Source organism: Nematostella vectensis, chromosome 15 (assembly GCF_932526225.1).
Source record: "Nematostella vectensis chromosome 15, jaNemVect1.1, whole genome shotgun sequence".
In the NCBI taxonomy this organism is placed as follows: domain Eukaryota; kingdom Metazoa; phylum Cnidaria; class Anthozoa; order Actiniaria; family Edwardsiidae; genus Nematostella; species Nematostella vectensis.
The window spans coordinates 12,403,309-12,427,222 of record NC_064048.1 but is presented as its reverse complement, the minus strand read 5'-3'; the positions used below and the strand labels follow the sequence as shown (position 1 = coordinate 12,427,222).

At 40.5% G+C, this 23,914-nt stretch overlaps 1 protein-coding gene across 6 annotated transcripts in view; it reads left to right on the top strand.

Moving 5' to 3' along the window:
- LOC5501374 (CUGBP Elav-like family member 2) overlaps positions 1-23,914 on the top strand; it is a 33,644-nt gene that overhangs the window by 4,342 nt on the left and 5,388 nt on the right. For 2 of the 6 annotated variants that reach the window (XM_048722536.1, XM_048722535.1), the window contains exons 6-13: positions 4,147-4,299; positions 6,163-6,226; positions 6,826-7,029; positions 7,823-7,966; positions 8,656-8,721; positions 10,070-10,231; positions 11,017-11,145; positions 12,536-14,430. In XM_048722536.1, coding sequence (XP_048578493.1) covers positions 4,147-4,299; positions 6,163-6,226; positions 6,826-7,029; positions 7,823-7,966; positions 8,656-8,721; positions 10,070-10,231; positions 11,017-11,144 — 921 coding nt within the window. In that variant the 3' untranslated portion in view covers position 11,145; positions 12,536-14,430. Of the gene's footprint in view, positions 1-4,146; positions 4,300-6,162; positions 6,227-6,825; positions 7,030-7,822; positions 7,967-8,655; positions 8,722-10,069; positions 10,232-11,016; positions 11,146-12,535; positions 14,431-23,914 lie in introns of those variants that run through there. The other 4 variants (XM_048722539.1, XM_048722538.1, XM_048722537.1 and 1 more) reach the window with 4 other exon arrangements.

Here is a 23,914-nt window from a genome sequence, read left to right as displayed (position 1 = left end):
CAAGGGTCTGTATCTAAATGACAAGACAAGGGTCTGTATCTAAATGACAAGACAAGGGTCTGTGTCTAAATGACAAGACAAGGGTCTGTATCTAAATGACAAGACAAGGGTCTGTATCTAAATGACAAGACAAGGGTCTGTATCTAAATGACAAGACAAGGGTCTGTATCTAAATGACAAGACAAGGGTCTGTATCTAAATGACAAGACAAGGGTCTGTATCTAAATGACAAGACAAGGGTCTGTATCTAAATGACAAGACAAGGGTCTGTATCTAAATGACAAGACAAGGGTCTGTATCTAAATGACAAGACAAGGGTCTGTATCTAAATGACAAGACAAGGGTCTGTATCTAAATGACAAGACAAGGGTCTGTATCTAAATGACAAGACAAGGGTCTGTATCTAAATGACAAGACAAGGGTCTGTATCTAAATGACAAGACAAGGGTCTGTATCTAAATGACAAGACAAGGGTCTGTATCTAAATGACAAGACAAGGGTCTGTATCTAAATGACAAGACAAGGGTCTGTATCTAAATGACAAGACAAGGGTCTGTGTCTAAATGACAAGACAAGGGTCTGTATCTAAATGACAAGACAAGGGTCTGTATCTAAATGACAAGACAAGGGTCTGTATCTAAATGACAAGACAAGGGTCTGTATCTAAATGACAAGACAAGGGTCTGTATCTAAATGACAAGACAAGGGTCTGTATCTAAATGACAAGACAAGGGTCTGTATCTAAATGACAAGACAAGGGTCTGTATCTAAATGACAAGACAAGGGTCTGTATCTAAATGACAAGACAAGGGTCTGTATCTAAATGACAAGACAAGGGTCTGTATCTAAATGACAAGACAAGGGTCTGTATCTAAATGACAAGACAAGGGTCTGTATCTAAATGACAAGACAAGGGTCTGTATCTAAATGACAAGACAAGGGTCTGTATCTAAATGACAAGACAAGGGTCTGTATCTAAATGACAAGACAAGGGTCTGTATCTAAATGACAAGACAAGGGTCTGTATCTAAATGACAAGACAAGGGTCTGTGTCTAAATGACAAGACAAGGGTCTGTATCTAAATGACAAGACAAGGGTCTGTATCTAAATGACAAGACAAGGGTCTGTATCTAAATGACAAGACAAGGGTCTGTATCTAAATGACAAGACAAGGGTCTGTGTCTAAATGACAAGACAAGGGTCTGTATCTAAATGACAAGACAAGGGTCTGTATCTAAATGACAAGACAAGGGTCTGTGTCTAAATGACAAGACAAGGGTCTGTATCTAAATGACAAGACAAGGGTCTGTATCTAAATGACAAGACAAGGGTCTGTATCTAAATGACAAGACAAGGGTCTGTATCTAAATGACAAGACAAGGGTCTGTATCTAAATGACAAGACAAGGGTCTGTATCTAAATGACAAGACAAGGGTCTGTGTCTAAATGACAAGACAAGGGTCTGTATCTAAATGACAAGACAAGGGTCTGTATCTAAATGACAAGACAAGGGTCTGTATCTAAATGACAAGACAAGGGTCTGTATCTAAATGACAAGACAAGGGTCTGTATCTAAATGACAAGACAAGGGTCTGTATCTAAATGACAAGACAAGGGTCTGTATCTAAATGACAAGACAAGGGTCTGTATCTAAATGACAAGACAAGGGTCTGTATCTAAATGACAAGACAAGGGTCTGTGTCTAAATGACAAGACAAGGGTCTGTATCTAAATGACAAGACAAGGGTCTGTATCTAAATGACAAGACAAGGGTCTGTATCTAAATGACAAGACAAGGGTCTGTATCTAAATGACAAGACAAGGGTCTGTATCTAAATGACAAGACAAGGGTCTGTGTCTAAATGACAAGACAAGGGTCTGTATCTAAATGACAAGACAAGGGTCTGTATCTAAATGACAAGACAAGGGTCTGTATCTAAATGACAAGACAAGGGTCTGTATCTAAATGACAAGACAAGGGTCTGTATCTAAATGACAAGACAAGGGTCTGTATCTAAATGACAAGACAAGGGTCTGTATCTAAATGACAAGACAAGGGTCTGTGTCTAAATGACAAGACAAGGGTCTGTGTCTAAATGACAAGACAAGGGTCTGTATCTAAATGACAAGACAAGGGTCTGTATCTAAATGACAAGACAAGGGTCTGTATCTAAATGACAAGACAAGGGTCTGTATCTAAATGACAAGACAAGGGTCTGTGTCTAAATGACAAGACAAGGGTCTGTATCTAAATGACAAGACAAGGGTCTGTATCTAAATGACAAGACAAGGGTCTGTATCTAAATGACAAGACAAGGGTCTGTGTCTAAATGACAAGACAAGGGTCTGTATCTAAATGACAAGACAAGGGTCTGTATCTAAATGACAAGACAAGGGTCTGTATCTAAATGACAAGACAAGGGTCTGTATCTAAATGACAAGACAAGGGTCTGTGTCTAAATGACAAGACAAGGGTCTGTATCTAAATGACAAGACAAGGGTCTGTGTCTAAATGACAAGACAAGGGTCTGTGTCTAAATGACAAGACAAGGGTCTGTATCTAAATGACAAGACAAGGGTCTGTATCTAAATGACAAGACAAGGGTCTGTGTCTAAATGACAAGACAAGGGTCTGTATCTAAATGACAAGACAAGGGTCTGTATCTAAATGACAAGACAAGGGTCTGTATCTAAATGACAAGACAAGGGTCTGTGTCTAAATGACAAGACAAGGGTCTGTATCTAAATGACAAGACAAGGGTCTGTATCTAAATGACAAGACAAGGGTCTGTATCTAAATGACAAGACAAGGGTCTGTATCTAAATGACAAGACAAGGGTCTGTGTCTAAATGACAAGACAAGGGTCTGTATCTAAATGACAAGACAAGGGTCTGTGTCTAAATGACAAGACAAGGGTCTGTATCTAAATGACAAGACAAGGGTCTGTGTCTAAATGACAAGACAAGGGTCTGTATCTAAATGACAAGACAAGGGTCTGTATCTAAATGACAAGACAAGGGTCTGTATCTAAATGACAAGACAAGGGTCTGTATCTAAATGACAAGACAAGGGTCTGTGTCTAAATGACAAGACAAGGGTCTGTGTCTAAATGACAAGACAAGGGTCTGTATCTAAATGACAAGACAAGGGTCTGTATCTAAATGACAAGACAAGGGTCTGTATCTAAATGACAAGACAAGGGTCTGTATCTAAATGACAAGACAAGGGTCTGTATCTAAATGACAAGACAAGGGTCTGTATCTAAATGACAAGACAAGGGTCTGTATCTAAATGACAAGACAAGGGTCTGTGTCTAAATGACAAGACAAGGGTCTGTATCTAAATGACAAGACAAGGGTCTGTATCTAAATGACAAGACAAGGGTCTGTATCTAAATGACAAGACAAGGGTCTGTATCTAAATGACAAGACAAGGGTCTGTATCTAAATGACAAGACAAGGGTCTGTATCTAAATGACAAGACAAGGGTCTGTATCTAAATGACAAGACAAGGGTCTGTATCTAAATGACAAGACAAGGGTCTGTATCTAAATGACAAGACAAGGGTCTGTATCTAAATGACAAGACAAGGGTCTGTGTCTAAATGACAAGACAAGGGTCTGTATCTAAATGACAAGACAAGGGTCTGTATCTAAATGACAAGACAAGGGTCTGTATCTAAATGACAAGACAAGGGTCTGTATCTAAATGACAAGACAAGGGTCTGTATCTAAATGACAAGACAAGGGTCTGTATCTAAATGACAAGACAAGGGTCTGTATCTAATGCACACTACCTTATGATTCCCTAGAAGACACAGTTGGGTGTGCACGGAATTGGAGTTGATTGCAATTCTCTACAAAAATGTATATCTTCAGTATTTAATTGTTTTCCATGACAATGCTGTATTTTGATACAGGGCCGTAGCAGGGGGTGGGGCACTGGGGTCACATGCCCCCCAATATTTAAAAAAAAACTATAAGGAAATGACCAGAAGGGGCGTGGCTGTGCCCCCTTTGTTTTCTTACAGTTTCTGTATCAAGCCCCCCCCCCCCCCCCTAATAAATTGAGGTCTGCTAGGGCTATGTGATGGCATTGTTTTCCATGGAAATGCTGTATTTTGATAACATTGTTTTCTGTGGTAGGGTTGTTCCTCTCCCTTAGTTGTCAAATTCGCAGACACAGAGAAAGAAAAACTACAGAAAAAAATGCAGCATTTAGCAGCTTTTGGAGGCATGGCATTTGGAGGGGCCTCTCCTGGATTTCCCCTTGCTTACAATCCAGCCTTATCACAACAGGTAAAACTTGCTTACAATCCAGCTTTATCACAACATGTAAAACTTGCTTACAATCCAGCTTTATCACAACAGATGAAATTTGCTTACAATCCAGCCTTATCACAACAGGTAAAACTTGCTTACAACAGGTAAAACTTGCTTACAATCCAGCCTTATCACAAACAAAACCTGCTTACATACAACCCAGCTTTATCACAGCATGTTAAACTTGCACACAACCCAGCTTTATCACAACAGGTAAAACTTGCTTACAATCCAGCTTTATCACAACAGGTTAAACTTCTTAACAATCCAGCCTTATCACAACAGGTAAAACTCGCTTACAATCCAGCCTTATCGCAACATGTAAAACTTCTTTACAATCCAGCCTTATCACAACAGGTAAAACTCGCTTACAATCCAGCCTTATCACAACAGGTAAAACTTGCTTACAATCCAGCCTTATCCCAACATGTAAAACTTGCTTACAATCCAAGCCTTATCAAAACAGGTAAAACTCGCTTACAATCCAGCTTTATTACAACATGTAAAACTTGCTTACAATCCAGCCTCATCACAACAGATGAAATTTGCTCACAATTCAGCCTTATTGTTAATGTAAAAGCTTGATTTTATTTTGGTTGTAACTTTACTACATACAATAATAGTCATTGTCTATTATTGTTGTGTTTTACTACTATACTGTACATAGCCATTGTCTGTTTCTGGTGTGGTTGAAAACTCTTTTTCATAGCCATTGCCTGTTACTGATGTGGTTTGGTTATAAACTGTACTACATCGTCATTGTCTGTTATGCGTGCGCGATTTGCCCTCTCCCTGGGAGTTGTCACAAGTTTTGCAAATTCCCTCGAGCAGAAAGCAAAACACATATGCGCAGTAAATTGCGAGACAATATTACATAAAAGCAAATAGTGTATTCAGGAAAAGAAGAGGAATCTGATGGTGTACAAATTAATCTGTAAACAACTAGGAAAATATAAAAACTAGACTATTATTTAACAAGTTTATTCAAGTTTGTTCAATTTGTGAACACGAAGAAACAAAACATAACTTCTTTTGACAAAATTCTTCTTTAATATATACACAAATGAATACAATATTTTAAATAAATGTACTCACAGTATCCCTGAATACATTCCACAAGTTTATTCCACAGATAAAATTTCGAGACTTGGTAAAACAAAGACATTTTATCAACCAGTTTTATGGTTTCAAAGTGCTTGTTCTGAACACAGCGACAGTTGACCTTTTTAAATCGGTTTTATGTTTAGAGAACAAAATCTTAGTGCTTTCCGTGGATTTCCTAAACTCATAAACAATCAACTAGAAGTATTTTTTTTATTGTTGATTTTCCTTGATATGTATTTACCAAGAACGGAGGCATATAGAATTGATTCAAATCGTTCGCACTGATTTTGTTAGTCAAATATATCTTTCTCAAAGAAGCAAAGTAACATGCAAAATATTCGGGTTAATCCATCTAAAAAACCCTTTGTGGCATCCTTATTACCTAGCAGATCTTATGTGATCCAGTAAAGGTTATTTTTGTACAATTTTGACCTCCTGAAATGAAGTATTTGGAGATGAGAGCAACCATGTAAATTCGCATGTGGTCAAACTTTAATTCACCCCGGCCTGATTTAGCTCAAATCAGGTTTTCTAATTATCTTCCTTTACCAAGCCTTAAAAGCGAGAAAATAATGGAAATATTGCGATTTTCAAGCGCTATCAGGTCTCCAAGAATTCAACATGGCGGTCGCACGGGACAGCTATTATCTGTTAGTTATTATCGCGGGAGCTATTATCTGTTGATATTTTTTGTAAACAATACTAAAGTCATTTTCTCTTTTTGATCTGGTTTAGTTGCAACAGGTGGCCAATTCAGGGCTCCCCACTGGCTTTGGTGTAGTGCCGGGACTTAATCCAGGTATAGAAACCAAAAATACATTAAGAAATAAACCAGTAGTCATTAAAACCTTCATCTTCTGTAACAGGTAATTCTTCTTACATTCCCTTACAGTAAACACCCACACATAAGAACCTAGAGATTAAGAACCTACACAGAAAACACCCATGTATAAGAACTTAGAGACTAAGGCAACACCCCTCCTATAAGAACTTAGAGACTAATGCAATCACCCCTCCTATAAGAACTTAGAGACTAAGGCAACACCCCTCCTATAAGAACTTAGAGACTAAGGCAACACCCCTCCTATAAGAACTTAGAGACTAATGCAATCACCCCTCCTATAAGAACTTAGAGACTCAGGCAACACCCCTCCTATAAGAACTTAGAGACTAATGCAATCACCCCTCCTATAAGAACTTAGAGACTAATGCAATCACCCCTCCTATAAGAACTTAGAGACTAATGCAATCACCCCTCCTATAAGAATTTAGAGACTAAGTAAACACCGGCTTATATGAACTATAGACTAAGAACCTAAAGTAAAGTCCTGTCTATCTCAAGTTTACTTGACAATGTAGCCATCATTATGTAGGCATTTTATATCTTTTCCACCCAAGGTATTCTACAGCCTGGAGGTCTAGGAGCTCTTGTCGCGGCGACAGTAATGGCGCAACAACAGCAACAACAACAAGGAAACGCAATCCAGAATAACATGACAAGCGGCACAAGTGGTATAATGACCAGCACTGTCAATACCTCTCAATCAAATGCCTCGCCTATGGGGCTAGGGGTACAGGGCGTGGCTGGCATGGGGGGAATGGGTAGGTTAAGATGTTCTTTTTATGATGAAGATGAGGGTTGCTTAGCGTGGATGGCATGGGAACATGGGCATTCTTAGTTGTTTTTGTGATAGAGATGAGGGGTACCAGGCGTGGCTGGAATTAGGGGTATGAGTTTCTTGTTCTTTATATGATAAAGATGAGGGTTGCTTAGCATGGATGGCATGGGAGCATGGGTTTTCTTATGTAGTTGTTTTTTGTGAAAGAGATGAGGGGTACCAGGCGTGGCTGGAATTAGGGGTATGGGTACTATTGTTTTCCATACACTTATTTCCAAGGTTGTCAGCGCAAACAGTGAATTACAATTGCCAAGTTGCAGTTCTATGACCGAAAGGCACTTATGGGTATTATCTATTCGTAAAAATGAGGTTGTAAGTCATATGTTATATATATATATATCTATATATATATATATATATATATAGATATATATATATTTCTGAATTTTGAACAAATATCTTGGGATTCATGGGTCATTTCGGTTGTAGAACTGCCATTTTGTCAATCGCACTGCCATTTTGTCAATCGCTATTCAATCATCATCAGCAATATCTGAAATAGGTTTGTGGTAAGGTGGGGGTTACAAGGTGTGGCTGGCATGGGTATTCTTAGTTGTTCTTTGTGTGCTACTAGACGTGACTGGAATAAGTGGTAAGGGTAACATCCTTCTAGCACTACCACCATAACCCCTCCCCTCACGAAACAAGTCACCTCTCTCTATTAATGTATGTGACCTTCTCATCAACTAATTGACATCCATTTCATTCTGTTTTAGGTATGGGTGTGGCCGGGAACCCCACCCTTGCATCGCTAGGGATGGCAAACATGGCCGGTCTGGGTGGTGTAAACAGTATTGGCAACACAGTCCCCTCGATGGACACTATCTCTCAAGCATACTCTGGTATCCAACCATATAGTGGTAAGCATTGTGACATAATCTGTAATTCAACCATATAGCGGTAAGCATTGTGACATAATCTGTAATTCAACCATATAGCGGTAAGCATTGTGACATAATCTGGTATTCAACCATACAGCGGTAAGCATTGTGACATACTCTGGAATTCAACCATACATATTGTGACATACTGTACCTTGGTATTCAACCATATAGCGGTAAGCATTGTGACATACTGTACTCTGTTATTAAACCAGATAGCAGTAAGTGTGGTGTGCAACCATGATTAAAGTGGCTATCTATCTAGCCAGTTTGCTTTCGGCAATAGACACACTGCTTTTACAATTTAGAAATATTTTACTTATTTTCCATTGAAAAATTCATCTGAGCTTGTTATGTAATTGACTGGAAGTAAACTGACATGATCGCTGCTTTAAAAACTATATCTCAAGCGTACTCTAGTATCAAACCCTATTGCTGTAAGAATTGTGGCACACTCTAGAACTCAATCCTATAGCTATGGGAGTACTGTAGGACCATGGCCGCAATGGAATACATATGCAACGATGAGAAACAATTTTTTTAGGGGAGGGGGGAGAGGGCTGGGGGGAGGGAGGAAATCTGTAATATCTGCAACTAACACTGTTAATAATGGCCTGTTCCTCTGCTCTGATACAGCATCTCTGATCTCCTTAATGCACTTTTTTCAGCTGCTTTTCCTACCGTCTACAATCAGGCTTTGTACCAACAAACAGCAAGACAACCCCAAAAAGAAGGTACTGCTTTTACAATATGACCATCTTGATTGATGCAAAAGACATTGTGAGTTGAAAAAAAAAATAGGTGCTTTACATCCCCTTTTCGCAACTTGAAATGAATTTTCTTTTGCATAACATGCTGAAAGAAAAGTAAAACCATTTTCTTTCACAACACTGCAAGAGGGAAAATGCCCTGTGTATTATTTTTCTGCCACACACATTTTTTTATTTGTCATCAGTATTCCCTATATATATCTACCCTAATGGACAGGTTATATTCTAACTGATCTCTCTGTATATTACCCATATGTATCTACCCTAATGGACAGGTTATATTCTAACTGTCCTCTCTGTATATTACCCATATTTATCTACCCTAATGGACAGGTTCTATTCTAACTATCCTCTCTGTATATTCCCCATATTTATCTACCCTAATGGACAGGTTCTATTCTAACTATCCTCTCTGTATATTCCCCATATTTATCTACCCTAATGGACAGGTTCTATTCTAACTGATCTCTCTGTATATTCCCCATATATATCTACCCTAATGGACAGGTTCTATTCTAACTATCCTCTCTGTATATTCCCCATATTTATCTACCCTAATGGACAGGTTCTATTCTAACTGATCTCTCTGTATATTCCCCATATTTATCTACCCTAATGGACAGGTTCTATTCTAACTATCCTCTCTGTATATTACCCATATTTATCTAACCTAATGGACAGGTTCTATTCTAACTGATCTCTCTGTATATTCCCCATATTTATCTACCCTAATGGACAGGCTATATTCTAACTGTCCTCTCTGTATATTCCCCATATTTATCTACCCTAATGGACAGGTTCTATTCTAACTATCCTCTTTGTATATTCCCCATATTTATCTACCCTAATGGACAGGTTCTATTCTAACTATCCTCTCTGTATATTCCCCATATTTATCTACCCTAATGGACAGGTTCTATTCTAACTGATCTCTCTGTATATTACCCATATTTATCTACCCTAATGGACAGGTTCTATTCTAACTGATCTCTCTGTATATTCCCCATATATATCTACCCTAATGGACAGGTTCTATTCTAACTGATCTCTCTGTATATTACCCATATTTATCTACCCTAATGGACAGGTTCTATTCTAACTGTCCTCTCTGTATATTACCCATATTTATCTAACCTAATGGACAGGTTCTATTCTAACTATCCTCTCTGTATATTCCCCATATATATCTACCCTAATGGACAGGTTCTATTGTAACTGATCTCTCTGTATATTACCCATATTTATCTACCCTAATGGACAGGTTCTATTCTAACTGTCCTCTCTGTATATTGCGCTGCTGTGCTTCTCAAAGAGTCGCATTACACCCCAGGTCCAGATGGCTCCAATTTATTTATCTACCACCTGCCGCAAGAGTTCACAGACGCTGACCTGATGCAGACTTTCCAGCCCTTTGGCACCGTTATTAGCGCCAAAGTGTTTATAGATAAACAAACTAACATGAGCAAGTGTTTTGGTGAGTGTTGTATTTATCTTTAACCTGTTTGCCTCTGCTCTGCTCTGCTTCAAATACTGTATGTAGTCTTAGTGGCCCTTCAATACATTTCCTTAGGGTTGCTAGTTAATACTATTAGTTTAATAGATAAACAAACTAAGATGAGCATTTGCTTTTGTGAGTGTTATATATATTTTTAACTTATTTGCCCCTGTACTGGCTTTATTTCCCCTAAGGCCTGCACTCTTAAGCTATTATCTGTTATCTTTATTTTTCCTTATGGTTGCTAATTAGTGCTATTAGTTTAATAGATAAACAAATTAACATGAGCAAGTTGTTTCTGTGGCCTTAACTTCTTAGCTTCTCTGTACTGTTCTTACCTGCCCCCAGAGCACAGGCGATCCAGGATATGAATGTCTCGTGTTCCTTCGGGAAAATAAATATAATTTGAAGTTTTGTCTTGACTCTTTCCTCAATAAAACTAGTTAAATTACTTAGCTTTATTGAGGAAACAGTCAAGACAAAACTTCAAATTATATTTATTTCCCCGAAGAATCACAAGACACTCATTCATATCCAGGTTCGCCTGTGCTTAGAGCTAAACTCTAGGGGGCGGATAATTGAGGGCGGAGCTAATCGAGGCCACAGGACATATACCCAACCTCACGGTCCCTAATGTTAAGAGCTGTTTTAAATTCCTCAGAAAGTTGACCTGTCCTGTGTTCAAACCGAAGTCACCTTCGTTGGTAGACAAAGCCTTTTCCACTGGGCTATTGTGCCACTCATAATTTACTGTTATTCTGTAGGTTTCGTAAGTTATGACAATGTTATGTCCGCACAAAACGCCATCCAGCACATGAATGGATTCCAGATTGGCGCCAAGCGACTTAAAGTCCAACTTAAGCGACCAAAGGACGCTAACCGTCCTTACTGAGGTAAGGAACTCTCACGAAAAACATGGGGCAAGTCCTTATTTCACGAAAAACGTGGGGCAAGTCCTCATTCCACGAAAAACATGGGGCAAGTCCTCATTCCACGAGAAACATGGGGCAAGTCCTCATTCCACGAAAAACATGGGGCAAGTCCTCATTCCACGAAAAACATGGGGCAAGTTCTCATTTCACGAGAAACATGAGGCAAGTCCTCATTTCACGAAAAACATGGGGCAAGTCCTCATTCCACGAAAAACATGGGGCAAGTTCTCATTTCACGAAAAACATGGCAAGTTCTCATTTCACGAAAAACATGGCAAGTTCTCATTTCACGAAAAACATGGGGCAAGTCCTCATTTCACGAAAAACATGGGGCAAGTCCTCATTTCACGAAAAACATGGGGCAAGTCCTCATTTCACGAAAAACATGGGGCAAGTCCTCATTTAACGAAAAACATGGGGCAAGTCCTCATTTCACGGAAAACATGGGGCAAGTCCTCATTTCACGAAAAACATGGGGCAAGTTCTCATTTCACGAAAGACATGGGGGCAAGTCCTCATTTCACGAAAAACATGGGACAAGTCCTCATTTAACGAAAAACATGGGGCAAGTCTTCATTTCACGAAAAAACATGGCAAGTCCTCATTTCACGAAAAACATGGGGCAAGTCTTCATTTCACGAAAAAACATGGCAAGTCCTCATTTCACTAAAAACATGGGGCAAGTCCTCATGCGTGTCATGTTGGCGCTGGTTGTGAAGTTTGGGTTATTTTTAAACACGTACTAAGTTTAGTTGTGGTAAACTTTGTGCAAACATCAGCCAACATCGATGCCATTGTTACGGCCACCGCAAATGAGTTGTTAGCAGACCAAGTTGGCAAGGACCATTACACCAAAAGAAAATCCTTTGTTATTTCGACTTATTGTGGGGTTCTGAATTAAAAATGACATGGGGACACTGTAGTACATGGTAAAACCCATAGCGACATTTTACATCGCCAGGGATATGCCAATACATTGGTACCTCTATAACACGACCACCTTCAGAAATTTTATTTTATTAGCTTCACCACAATAGGCCATTTACTTCGGACCACTTGGTTTACAGGGCGGAGGGGTGCTCCAGAAAAGTAGATGGGAGTGATTGTCACATCTGTTAGGGTATAAGGTTTCGGCCAACTACCATCCTTCGATCACACCCAATTTGCTACCTCTTAGGGGTAAGAATTTCTGTTGACCACTCCACAAGCGCCCTACCATAGACTTAAAAATTGATTTTGCTGACGATCACCCCCGTCTGTTTTTATCGAAGTCACCCTTCCCCCGTGATAACAAGTTGAACGTACAACGCATGCGCACTCTGTCTGACGCGCTTGTCCGCTTTGTTCGCAGATCACGTGACTTGTGCTGATTGTCTGTCGCGTCCTCGTCGTTTGTTGCAGTGGCGTCGACCTTTGCGCATGTCCGTTGGTAGTGTTCACGTGATCACCTCGTGATGACAAGTAGTATCGCACGTGATGTGTGTGTTTTTTTTCCTTATTAGTCTTGTTTCTCGTGTTTTTGGGCTTGGCTCGAGGCGGAATACTGATGAACAAAGCTGGTCTGATTAAATCGCTGAAAAACCTGCACGTGAAACAAATGAATCACGTGTCCATTGTTGATTACCGACAAACAGCAGCGTCAGCGGGTAATACCGATTGTTCGAACCAATTTAACAGGTTTCGTTTTCTAGTTTATCAGGTTATTCCGGATCGAGCCTGCCCTGGCATGTTGGTTTATGTAGCGTAGCTCCCTCCATCGTCTCGTATGTGGAGTGGTTTTTGTCTTATTCTAGTTCATGTAGGTCGTTGATATGATTCGTTTTGCATATAATTACCTTGTATTGAGTGAGACGTCTCGCGCCGGGATTCCTGTGGTGAAGCCTTCATGTTTCCACGTTGGTTCAATATTTTTGTACTTAAATTATTTTCGTGAAAACGTTTGTTATTGTGGACAAAATGCCTGCAGTTTTCGCATACGTTCCATGTTGTTTGTCCCTCGATTTCTTTGATCATATCATTTACAGAGAAACCTGCAAGAAGTTGAAAAATGCATCTATCCGACACCCTGCGAACGACCCGCAAACACGTCTTTTTTGACGAGTGAATGATCATCCGGGAACTGATTTTTCGGGGAAACTTTTGGCGGGAAAAGCATCAGCGCGCGTGACATGTTGATAAAATTGATACCAGAGTTGTTGCCTAGTACGGTTTTTAGTTTTTTTTCGTGTAGTTCATGGGTTGTCATACAACATTAATTCATCTTTCAATTTTTCAACTTGATGCGATACTGGTGTACACCATTGTCCAATATGGATTATTATTCAGGATTTTTTTACGAGCCTTTCGACATTGTAAATAGCCTCCCAGATGGATGTTGTGTTGTTTCTTTGTGCGTGAGGTAACCAAGCCACCACAGGAAGCCCGACTAGAGACAAACTAGATGCTATACTGCCGTTGACTCTCTTTTGCACGAGTGCTGGACTCGGAAAGTTTTCGAAACCTTTTTAAACTTGTTTGCACTTCTCCTCACGCCTCGTGGCACAGACCTCTAATGAATCCAGCCACCACTGGGCACGATCGTCATTTCCACTTTGTCCAACCAAGTCCCTTTCAATCACTGAAAACGCAGGAAGCCCGCACTCATGCAAGAGAGAGTTCACGACATCAGCTCCTCTGTATAAAGCGGTTGTTTGGGCGTCGTCTTAGTGCACACACGCTTGTTGTGTAGCCACGTGACAGTGTTGTAAACATCACGTGACAGTGTTGTAAACATCACGTGAAAGTGTTGTAAACATCGTCTGTCCTCATCATAGTCTGTGAAAGGGCGGGAGGATAAGGGCTTGTCAAGATAGATTCTACTAGAACCACGAAATCTTCTACAAATCAGACGAAATGTGCTCGATATTTGTAAATTTCTTTCCTTGTTGACTTGGAAAACACTCGAACCAACTCAATGCACTGGTAGCTACCAAAGAGATGGTTAGGCACATTTCGGCTAGAGCGTCATAGTGTTTGCGCACCACTTTGTAGCGGTTAGATTACGCGTACGTCGCATAGAGCACATCTAAAACAAGGTACATTTCATCCAATTTAAAGAGGATTTCGCGGTTTATTAGAGTTTAGATCACAGACTCCTTTCCTCCTGCGCTTGGTTTGTGCTAAGCGTACTCTCCTCACTTCTCCGTGTGTACACATGACAAGCCTGAGCGTATTTATCAAATAAAGACATGCAGTTTATACTGACAACATCGTCTACTGTGTTTACTTGGCAAAGGGGCGATGACAGCCACCATTTGGTCATCCCAAGAATCCAAGTGGTTGTATGTCCATTTCCATCGGCTGATTTGTTTAAGCTGTTGTTATATTTTCGATTTGAAGATAGTATTTTCAAAAACAATTTAGCTGTGGCTGACACACTCCTTTGGGTTTTTTCAATTGGTATGCTATCCCTTGTCGCTCTCTTTTAGGTCTGCTATCCCTCATAGCCCTCTTCCGGGTCTGCTATCCATTATGGCCTTCTTTTAGGTCTGCTATCCCTTATGGCCTTCTTTTAGGTCTGCTATCCCTTATGGCCTTCTTTTAGGTCTGCTATCCCTTATGGCCTTCTTTTAGTCCTGCTATCCCTTATGGCCTTTTTTTAGGTCTGCTATCCCTTATAGCCTTCTTGTAGGTCTGCTATCCCTCTATGGCCTTCTTTCAGGTCTGCTATCCCTTATGGCCTTCTTTCAGGTCTGCTATCCCTTATGGCCTTCTTTCAGGTCTGCTATCCCTTATAGCCTTCTTTTAGGTCTGCTATCCCTTATGGCCTTCTTTTAGGTCTGCTATCCCTTATGGCCCTCCTTTAGGTCTGCTATCCCTTATAGCCCTCTTTTAGGTCTGCTATCCCTTATGGTCTTCTTTCAGGTCTGCTATCCCTTATGGCTCTTCTTTAGGTCTGCTATCCCTATTGGCCTTCTTTCAGGTCTGCTATCCCTTATAGCCTACTTTTAGGTCTGCTATCCCTTATGGCCTTCTTTTAGGTCTGCTATCCCTTATGGCCTTCTTTTAGGTCTGCTATCCCTTATGGCCCTCCTTTAGGTCTGCTATCCCTTATAGCCCTCTTTTAGGTCTGCTATCCCTTATGGTCTTCTTTCAGGTCTGCTATCCCTTATGGCTCTCCTTTAGGTCTGCTATCCCTTTTGGCCTTCTTTCAGGTCTGCTATCCCTTATGGCCTTCTTTTAGGTCTGCTATCCTTTATGACTTTCTTTCAGGTCTGCTATCCCTTATGGCCCTCCTTTAGGTCTGTTATTCCTTATGGCCTTCTTTCAGGTCTGCTATCCCTTATGGCCCTCCTTTAGGTCTGCTATCCTTTATGGCCTTTTCTTTAGGTCTGCTATCCCTTATGGCCTTCGTTTAGGTCTGCTATCCCTTATAGCCTACTTTTAGGTCTGCTATCCATTATAGCCTTCTTGTAGGTCTGCTATCCCTCTATGGCCTTCTTTTAGGTCTGCTATCCCTTATAGCCTTCTTTCAGGTCTGCTATCCCTTATGGCCTTCTTTTAGGTCTGCTATCCCTTATGGCCTTTTTTTAGGTCTGCTATCCCTTATGGCCTTTTTTTAGGTCTGCTATCCCTCTATGGCCTTCTTTTAGGTCTGCTATGCCTTATGGTCTTCTTATAGGTCTGCTATCCCTTATGGTCTTCTTTTAGGTCTGCTATCCCTTATGGCCCTCTTTTGGGTCTGCCATTCCTTTATAGCCCTCTTTTAGGTCTGCTATCCCTTTTGGCCTTCTTTCAGGTCTGCTATCCCTTATGGCCCTCCTTTAGGTCTGCTATCCCTTATGGCCTTCTTTCAGGTCTGCTATCCCTTTTGGCCTTCTTTCAGGTCTGCTATCCCTTATGGCCCTCCTTTAGGTCTGCTATCCCTTATGGCCTTTTTTTTTAGGTCTGCTATCCCTTTTGGCCTTCTTTTAGGTCTTCTATCCCTTATGGCCTTTTTTTAGGTCTGCTATCCCTTATAGCCTACTTTTAGGTCTGCTATCCCTTATAGCCTACTTTTAGGTCTGCTATCCATTATGGCCCTCCTTTAGGTCTGCTATCCTTTATGGCCTTCTTTTAGGTCTGCTATCCCTTATGGCCTTCTTTCAGGTCTGCTATCCCTTATGGCCCTCTTTTAGGTCTGCTATGCCTTATGGCTTTCTTTTAGGTCTGCTATCCCTTATGGCCTTCTTATAGGTCTGCTATCCTTTATGGCCTTCTTTCAGGTCTGCTATCCCTTATGGCCTTCTTTCAGGTCTGCTATCCCTTATGGCCTTCTTTTAGGTCTGCTATCCCTTATGGCCTTCTTTTAGGTCTGCTATCCCTTATGGCCTTCTTTTAGGTCTGCTATCCCTCATAGCCCTCTTTTGGGTCTGCCATTCCTTTATAGCCCTCTTTTAGGTCTGCTATCCCTTTTGGCCTTCTTTCAGGTCTGCTATCCCTTATGGCCTTCTTTTAGGTCTGCTATCCCTTATGGCCTTCTTTTAGGTCTGCTATGCCTTATGGCTTTCTTTTAGGTCTGCTATCCCTTATGGCCTTCTTATAGGTCTGCTATCCTTTATGGCCTTCTTTCAGGTCTGCTATCCCTTATGGCCTTCTTTTAGGTCTGCTATCCTTTATGGCCTTCTTTTAGGTCTGCTATCCCTTATGGCCTTCTTTTAGGTCTGCTATCCCTTATGGCCTTCTTTTAGGTCTGCTATCCCTCATAGCCCTCTTTTGGGTCTGCCATTCCTTTATAGCCCTCTTTTAGGTCTGCTATCCTTTTTGGCCTTCTTTCAGGTCTGCTTTCCCTTATGGCCCTCCTTTAGGTCTGCTATTCCTTATGGCCTTCTTTCAGGTCTGCTATCCCTTTTGGCCTTCTTTCAGGTCTGCTATCCCTTATGGCCCTCCTTTAGGTCTGCTATCCCTTATGGCCTTTTTTTTTAGGTCTTCTATCCCTTTTGGCCTTCTTTTAGGTCTTCTATCCCTTATGGCCTTTTTTTTTAGGTCTGCTATCCCTTATAGCCTACTTTTAGGTCTGCTATCCCTTATAGCCTACTTTTAGGTCTGCTATCCATTATGGCCTTCTTTTAGGTATGCTATCCATTATGGCCTTCTTTTAGGTCTGCTATCCCTTATAGCCTTCTTGTAGGTCTGCTATCCCTTATGGCCTTCTTTTAGGTCTGCTATCCCTTATGGCCTTCTTTTAGTCCTGCTATCCCTTATGGCCTTTTTTTAGGTCTGCTATCCCTTATGGCCTTCTTGTAGGTCTGCTATCCCTCTATGGCCTTCTTTTAGGTCTGCTATCCCTTATAGCCTTCTTGTAGGTCTGCTATCCCTCTATGGCCTTCTTTTAGATCTGCTATCCCTTATGGCCTTCTTTTAGGTATGCTATCCATTATGGCCTTCTTTTAGGTCTGCTATCCCTTATGGTCTTCTTTCGGGTCTGCTATCCATTATAGCCTTCTTTTAGGTCTGCTATCCCTTATGGCCTTTTTTTAGGTCTGCTATCCCTTATAGCCCTCTTTTAGGTCTGCTATCCCTTATGGTCTTCTTTCAGGTCAGGTAGGTTATGGCCTTTAAATCTGCTATCCATCTAAGTGGTCGCTTTAAATTAAATTTATTTTCATTTTCTGTTATAACGCTCTACGTTCTTTTTTTATGCTCAACAACAATTGTAACTACTACATTCAAGAAAAATACGCAAAAAAACATATAAAATAGAGTTAACTCAAAAGGAGAAGTTACGCAATCCTGCCATCCCTTCGGGTTAAAATTTACATTTCCATAGAGCATTGGTGACTTTAGGAGGGGGGGGGGTGGGGTCAGTGGGGCCTCTCTCGGATTCTCTTGTTACACTTCAACAAACATGTCATGCACTCTTGGAATGAACCGTCAAGAATCCCCACTGGTTCTTGCGAGGCTGTTCTAGGCTTGTCTATGCTTTGGGAACATAAAACCGAGTTAATTTGTTATCAAACTTGTTTAGAACACAGGCTTACCAACCTCTCAGTCAGTCTCCAGTCAATCCCAGTACTAGCTCGAATATTTTCACGATTGATCACCTCCTGTAATTGTCCTATAATTGTCTTATATCCTAAAATAAAGGTCACAATAAACTCTCATTGCTTTGTGATGTGTATTTATTCAGAATAAGCGGTATTTATAACGTTTGAGCAGTTGAGGGATTCCGCGGCCATAGAAAGAATTAAAACAACAAATCAGTTGTGCCCTGACCAGGTTTCATGTAAGATGCGTGTCTCAAAGTGGTCCGTTAATCCCTTAACGCATGGACCTGCTGGGACCGATGTGGTGGTGGTCTGTACAGGACCCGAAATGATCCCAGGACCCGAAATGACCCCAGGACCCGAAACGATCCCAGGACCCGAAATGATCCCCAAAAGTACCCCAACTGATCCTCGGACCCGAACCGATACCGAGGAGTCCCCGAAATCAACCCCAAGGAATTGCGGTAATGGACAAAGGGAAAGCAGAAGAAATACTTGCAATTTTGAAGCATAATAAAGGGTTAACAGCGACTCGATTTCTAAACAACGTGACTTAAAAATATTAAATTCCAACACAATACTTTTATTTATTACATTGCCCGGCGTTAAACCCATAAACAGAGTCCAAAACAAATACACAACTTTAAATTGCTACTGAGAGGAATACAGCATAAACATAGCACAGCTTTGCTCAGATCAACCAAACTTTTGACCTTCCATCACACTCTTAACATTTTGCGGTTCCGACACATGACTCTGACACTATAAATGAGAGTCTCATTTCCGGTAAACATCACCCCTAAAAATTAATATTCATTTGACAACCAAACATGTGTTTTACCACGAAATCCTTTTCCACACGAGCCAATATTTACCGACACATTTTAGGCAGCCGGTTTGGCCGAGAAGATGGAATGATAAAAGCACACTGAGTAATACACTCGAACAAGCCTTCTACTACCGGTGCAAAATATTAAGAGGATGTGGCTTTTGTTGAAAGCAATATTATGTGAGTTTTTAATTTCCTCATCTAGTCGTGCGTACACCCCGCATGATATCATGATATGATAGGTCTTTCATTCACCGAAAACAAACATGCCAAAAAATAACTTTAAAACATTTCGCTTCCTATGAAAAGCAGGATGTCCTATTTGTAAAGACTTTCTTTTATGGCTTGTTATGTAAAAATGATTTATCCACGCCGGGTTCTTCAAATTACTATCACGGGAATTGTTAATTTCTGACTCAACCACTGTATTTCCCCCGCAGTCGTATATTAAAATCTTAATACTATAGTTTTAGTTAATGTAAATTTCCTTTTAATAACACAAACAAAGCTAAATGTTTCATATGTTTTTAAAACTGAAAGCCAATCCTTACACATTCCTTTAGTTGTCCATTATTGTAATTCCTTGGGGTTCATTCCGGGGACTCTTGGGGATCGTTTCGGGTCCCGGGATCAGTTGGGGAACTTTTGGGGATCGTTTCGGGTCCTGGGATCGTTTCGGGTCCTGGGATCATTTCGGGTCCTGTACAGGTCGGTGATGTGGGAATCGTCACTTCTCTATCACTTTAGGCGCCCGCGGTGTCGTTATGCAATCCTGCTGAGGACCGGTAAAACCTGTTTTTCAAGTTGCGTCGCGATCCCCTATTGGTTGATCTGGTACGTAGTCGCTGAGGATATTAGGTTTCATAGAGTGTTATATAAATGTGAGCTTCCCTTAGTACATGTGTTGAGAACCAAAGTTCGTGTCCCAGTTAAAAGCAAGCATGGAGTTGGCCTACTTTTTCGTGTTTTGTGTAACTTTGGTCAGCGTACTTGAAGCACGGTTCCCTTTTATATTTGGGGCTCTGGGTCGAGCTGAGCAAATTTTGATTGGTTAAACCTTTTCCATTAGATCGAGGGAATGAACTTTTGACCTTTATCGCGCTATTACCTTCACATCTTTGAAACGTTTCCTTTCCTATTTTATTTACAGTCTTCTTGTTAAAGGACTTTAAACTTCTCTATTCTAAATGAGGTAGTGTCTCTTAAAGAATACCAACCGACTACTCCTTTATTATTGCTTCCAAATTAAATTACAACGGTTTATTTGTGGGAAAGCTTTAAAATTACCTTACAAGATTAACATCCGCTACTTTTAACGATATTTGATTGTAAGTTTCTCAGTCCCTTGCTTGAATGAGCCGATAAAAATGGATTCTTTAAGCTACTTGGTATTGGCATAGCGTAACGGTCTTTGAACAAGGCCTTTTTACCTTTTAGCGGATTTTGTTATTTACTAAACAAGTAAGCTGAGGCGGATTTCTCGGTTCCTTAAACGGATCTCGTTCGATCACCTAATGACCACCTAACCCAGTTAAAACCATGATAACAAGAGTCGTCTAGAATTCCCCCCCCCCCCCCCCCCCCCCCCACACACACACACACACACACAACGGCGGAAAGTCCACTTCCAGTTGGCAATAAACGTGTTTTTTGTAGAAAAAAACTAGAAAGCAAAAGCGGATTAGATAAAAAATTCTAGATCACTCTAATATGTCAAAAATATAAAATTCAAACGTCTTGTTGAAATGGCATAAATAAATCCCTTTTTTTCTTACGGGGGTGGTCAGATTTTTATCAGAATTCTCACCCCTCTACCCCCCTTGGAAAAAAATATCGGATTTTGCACCCTCCCAAGAAATCCTGGGTACGGGCCTGGATGTACCCTGAGCGAGGCATGGATCAAAGTAAGATTTTCCTATTTTCGCTTGATTAGATCAGGAATTGATCCTTGGGTGTTGATAACCGGTATCTCACGTGATCCTAGTCACGTGGAGCGAGCTTCCACCAGTACAAGGACTGGTGTAATCTGTGATTTTGGATTTTACACGAAGAGGGAGGGGGGGAAGGGGGGGAGAGGCACTTTGATTATGCCCTGGGGGGTTCTCAAAATAAGAAAACGGGGTTCCAATTAACAAAAAAAAAAGACGTGTCATATCGACGAGAAGTGTAGAAGTCCGCTGGTAAGGCCTAACAGGATTGGCTAGATCACCTCATTGTTCTTTTGTATTCCTGTTCTTCGTCTGTGGTGCAACATATCAATGTGGTTAAATCTTCTGATAGCTTCTACATGAACAATCATATCTTACTTAATTCACTTAAACTTACGCAAAATTAATCCCCCCTAGATTGGCTAAGAAAAAAACAATAAACAAAAAAAAAAAAAGGAAAAAGGAAAGAAAGGAAAAGATAACTATAAAGAAGAGGTGCTAGTTCACAGTTCACGCGCGGTCAAACAGAGAAAGATGGCGCGGTAGCTGCTGGCATCGGGCAAACCTTAACAAGCAGACGAGAGACAAATTTGACAACGTTGACGAGGGACAAATTTGACAACGTTGACTACAGACAAATCTGACAACGTTGACTAGAGACAAATTTGACAATGTTAACTAGAGACAAATTTGACAACGTTGACTGGATACAAATTTGACAACGTTGACTGGATACAAATTTGACAACGTTGACTAGAGACAAATTTGACAACGTTGACTAGAGACAAATTTGACAACGTTGACGAGAGACAAATTTGACAACGTTGACGAGAGACAAATTTGACAACGTGACTAGAGACAAATTTGACAACGTTGACTAGAGACAAATTTGACAACGTTGACTAGAGACAAATTTGACAACGTTGACTAGAGACAAATTTGACAACGTTGACTAGAGACAAATGTGACAACGTTGACTAGAGACAAATGTGACAACGTTGACTAGAGACGAATTTGGCAACGTTGCAGCTAACCTGCGCGTTTTGTTGGGTTTTACCCGAAAGAGAGACCGAGCAAAAAGTTGGCCGCATGGAGAGTGAGGATGAGAGTTTGGGAGCCGGGGGGGGGGGGGGGGGGGGGGGGGGTGGTGAAGCAAAACAGAAGGACTTAAAAACGCAAGACTAGTTCCAGTACCGCGCGGTTAAACCAGCCTTTTGTTTTTAAATGGCGGCGTTGCAGCGAAATATCTCAAAAACCAGATATACTAAATGATAACATTCGTCTAGAAGTCCGCTAGTTCCGGTTCTGATCCGATTCTAGATAATTCTCCCGGCTTATCTCACAAAGCTGTTTATGATGAATGAGGTAGAAGTAAATGCACTTGTACCGAGTCACGGTCATGGCCGTCTTCACGTACACATGGCTCCAATAAAAACTTCCATCTTCACATCCTTGGGGGAAACCAAGTTCGAGGAGACAGCCATTTCTATTGGCTGATTTGGAAGCCATTTCTATTGGCTAATTTGGAAGTCTTTTTTATTGGCTGATTTTAAAGTCATTTCATTGATTATATTGAATTTGGCGAATGAAACGCGAGAATATTTTCGGTTGTTCGAATTTTCGACAAATAATTTGCTTTCAATATTGAATAAAACAATGGCTGATACGGACTCTTTATTAACGTGGAGAGACCTTCGACACAGTGTGAAGTGAACAGTAACAACAATATTTGAATGGTTTTAATAAAATACCGTTCACTTTTTGTGATTTGCGCTTTTTTTTCTTTCGACTGCGCTAGAATGGGGTGTTATTATGTCCCCCGTCTTTTTCAATCTTGGCCAACTAAGGCTAAGTTCAAACGTCGTATTTTTCATGAGCCGTATTCAATGCAAATGCATGCAAATGTGGATCAATTGAATTGAATTGATTTATTTGTATGCATTTGCATTGAGTACGGCTCATGGATAATACGACGTGCTAGCCTAAAAAAGGACCTGGGAGATAAAATTTGTTCCAGAATTTATGGAGCTTTTTACTGGAAGACCGAAGCACTGAAGAAATATGGCTTTTAAATAGTCTATAATAGTTTCCCCAACCACTTTTGTTATATATGAAAGAACCTTTTTATAAAAACGTCCTGCCTGAGATTTTTCCAAATTTGAAGCACATGCAGAGGCCCAGATAGCAGAAAAGTAGTGTCTCGTTATGGTTGTGTTCTTCAAGCAGAGAAAATTCCATAATAGCAACCTTAAATATTATTGCTACTACTGATCATTCATATGCCCAGCCTAAACTGAAAATTAGACAATCTTATAAGAAAAAAAAAGAATAAAAGGTTATTCAGTATCTATAATTCCACGTTCTATCCATTTCCCGTTAATTGAGAGAACAAAAAATAGAAACATCGCCGGATCTACACTGCTGTTACAGAAGCTGTGTGTTTGACAAATTAGAAATTAAAATTCCAAGTTGGCATCTACAACTTCCACCGGAGAGAGATACTTTGCTCGAAAACTCTTGTTTCTAAAACAAGGCATCAACAGCTTGCTCCAAGTCAGGTCTGAATACGTGACGCAGAGACAATCTTGACGCCGTTTATCACGCGAATGGCCACTGCGCTTTAATGAAATCTACGGAGATGTGGTATTTAATTGCCTCGCTTAAATCATTCTTCCGTCGAGAGAGCATGTCGCGTGCCAATTTTAATGTTTTCACAACACGAAAACTCTGCGATTATTATCCTTGCCATATTTCCTCTATAAGGAATTTGGAAGTTTTATTCCAAATATTTTTTAAAAGAAAAGCATAGCTATACGTTTTTTTCTTCTTTTTTTTAATGAGAGATAACTGCCCGTAAATTCGCGTGTTCAATCGTGGACCGCCACGTGACGTCACCATACCAATCGTGATGCGTTAATCCGCTGCGCTGCCTTATCTCAGTTCCGTGATCACGACTACACGGTTGGCGA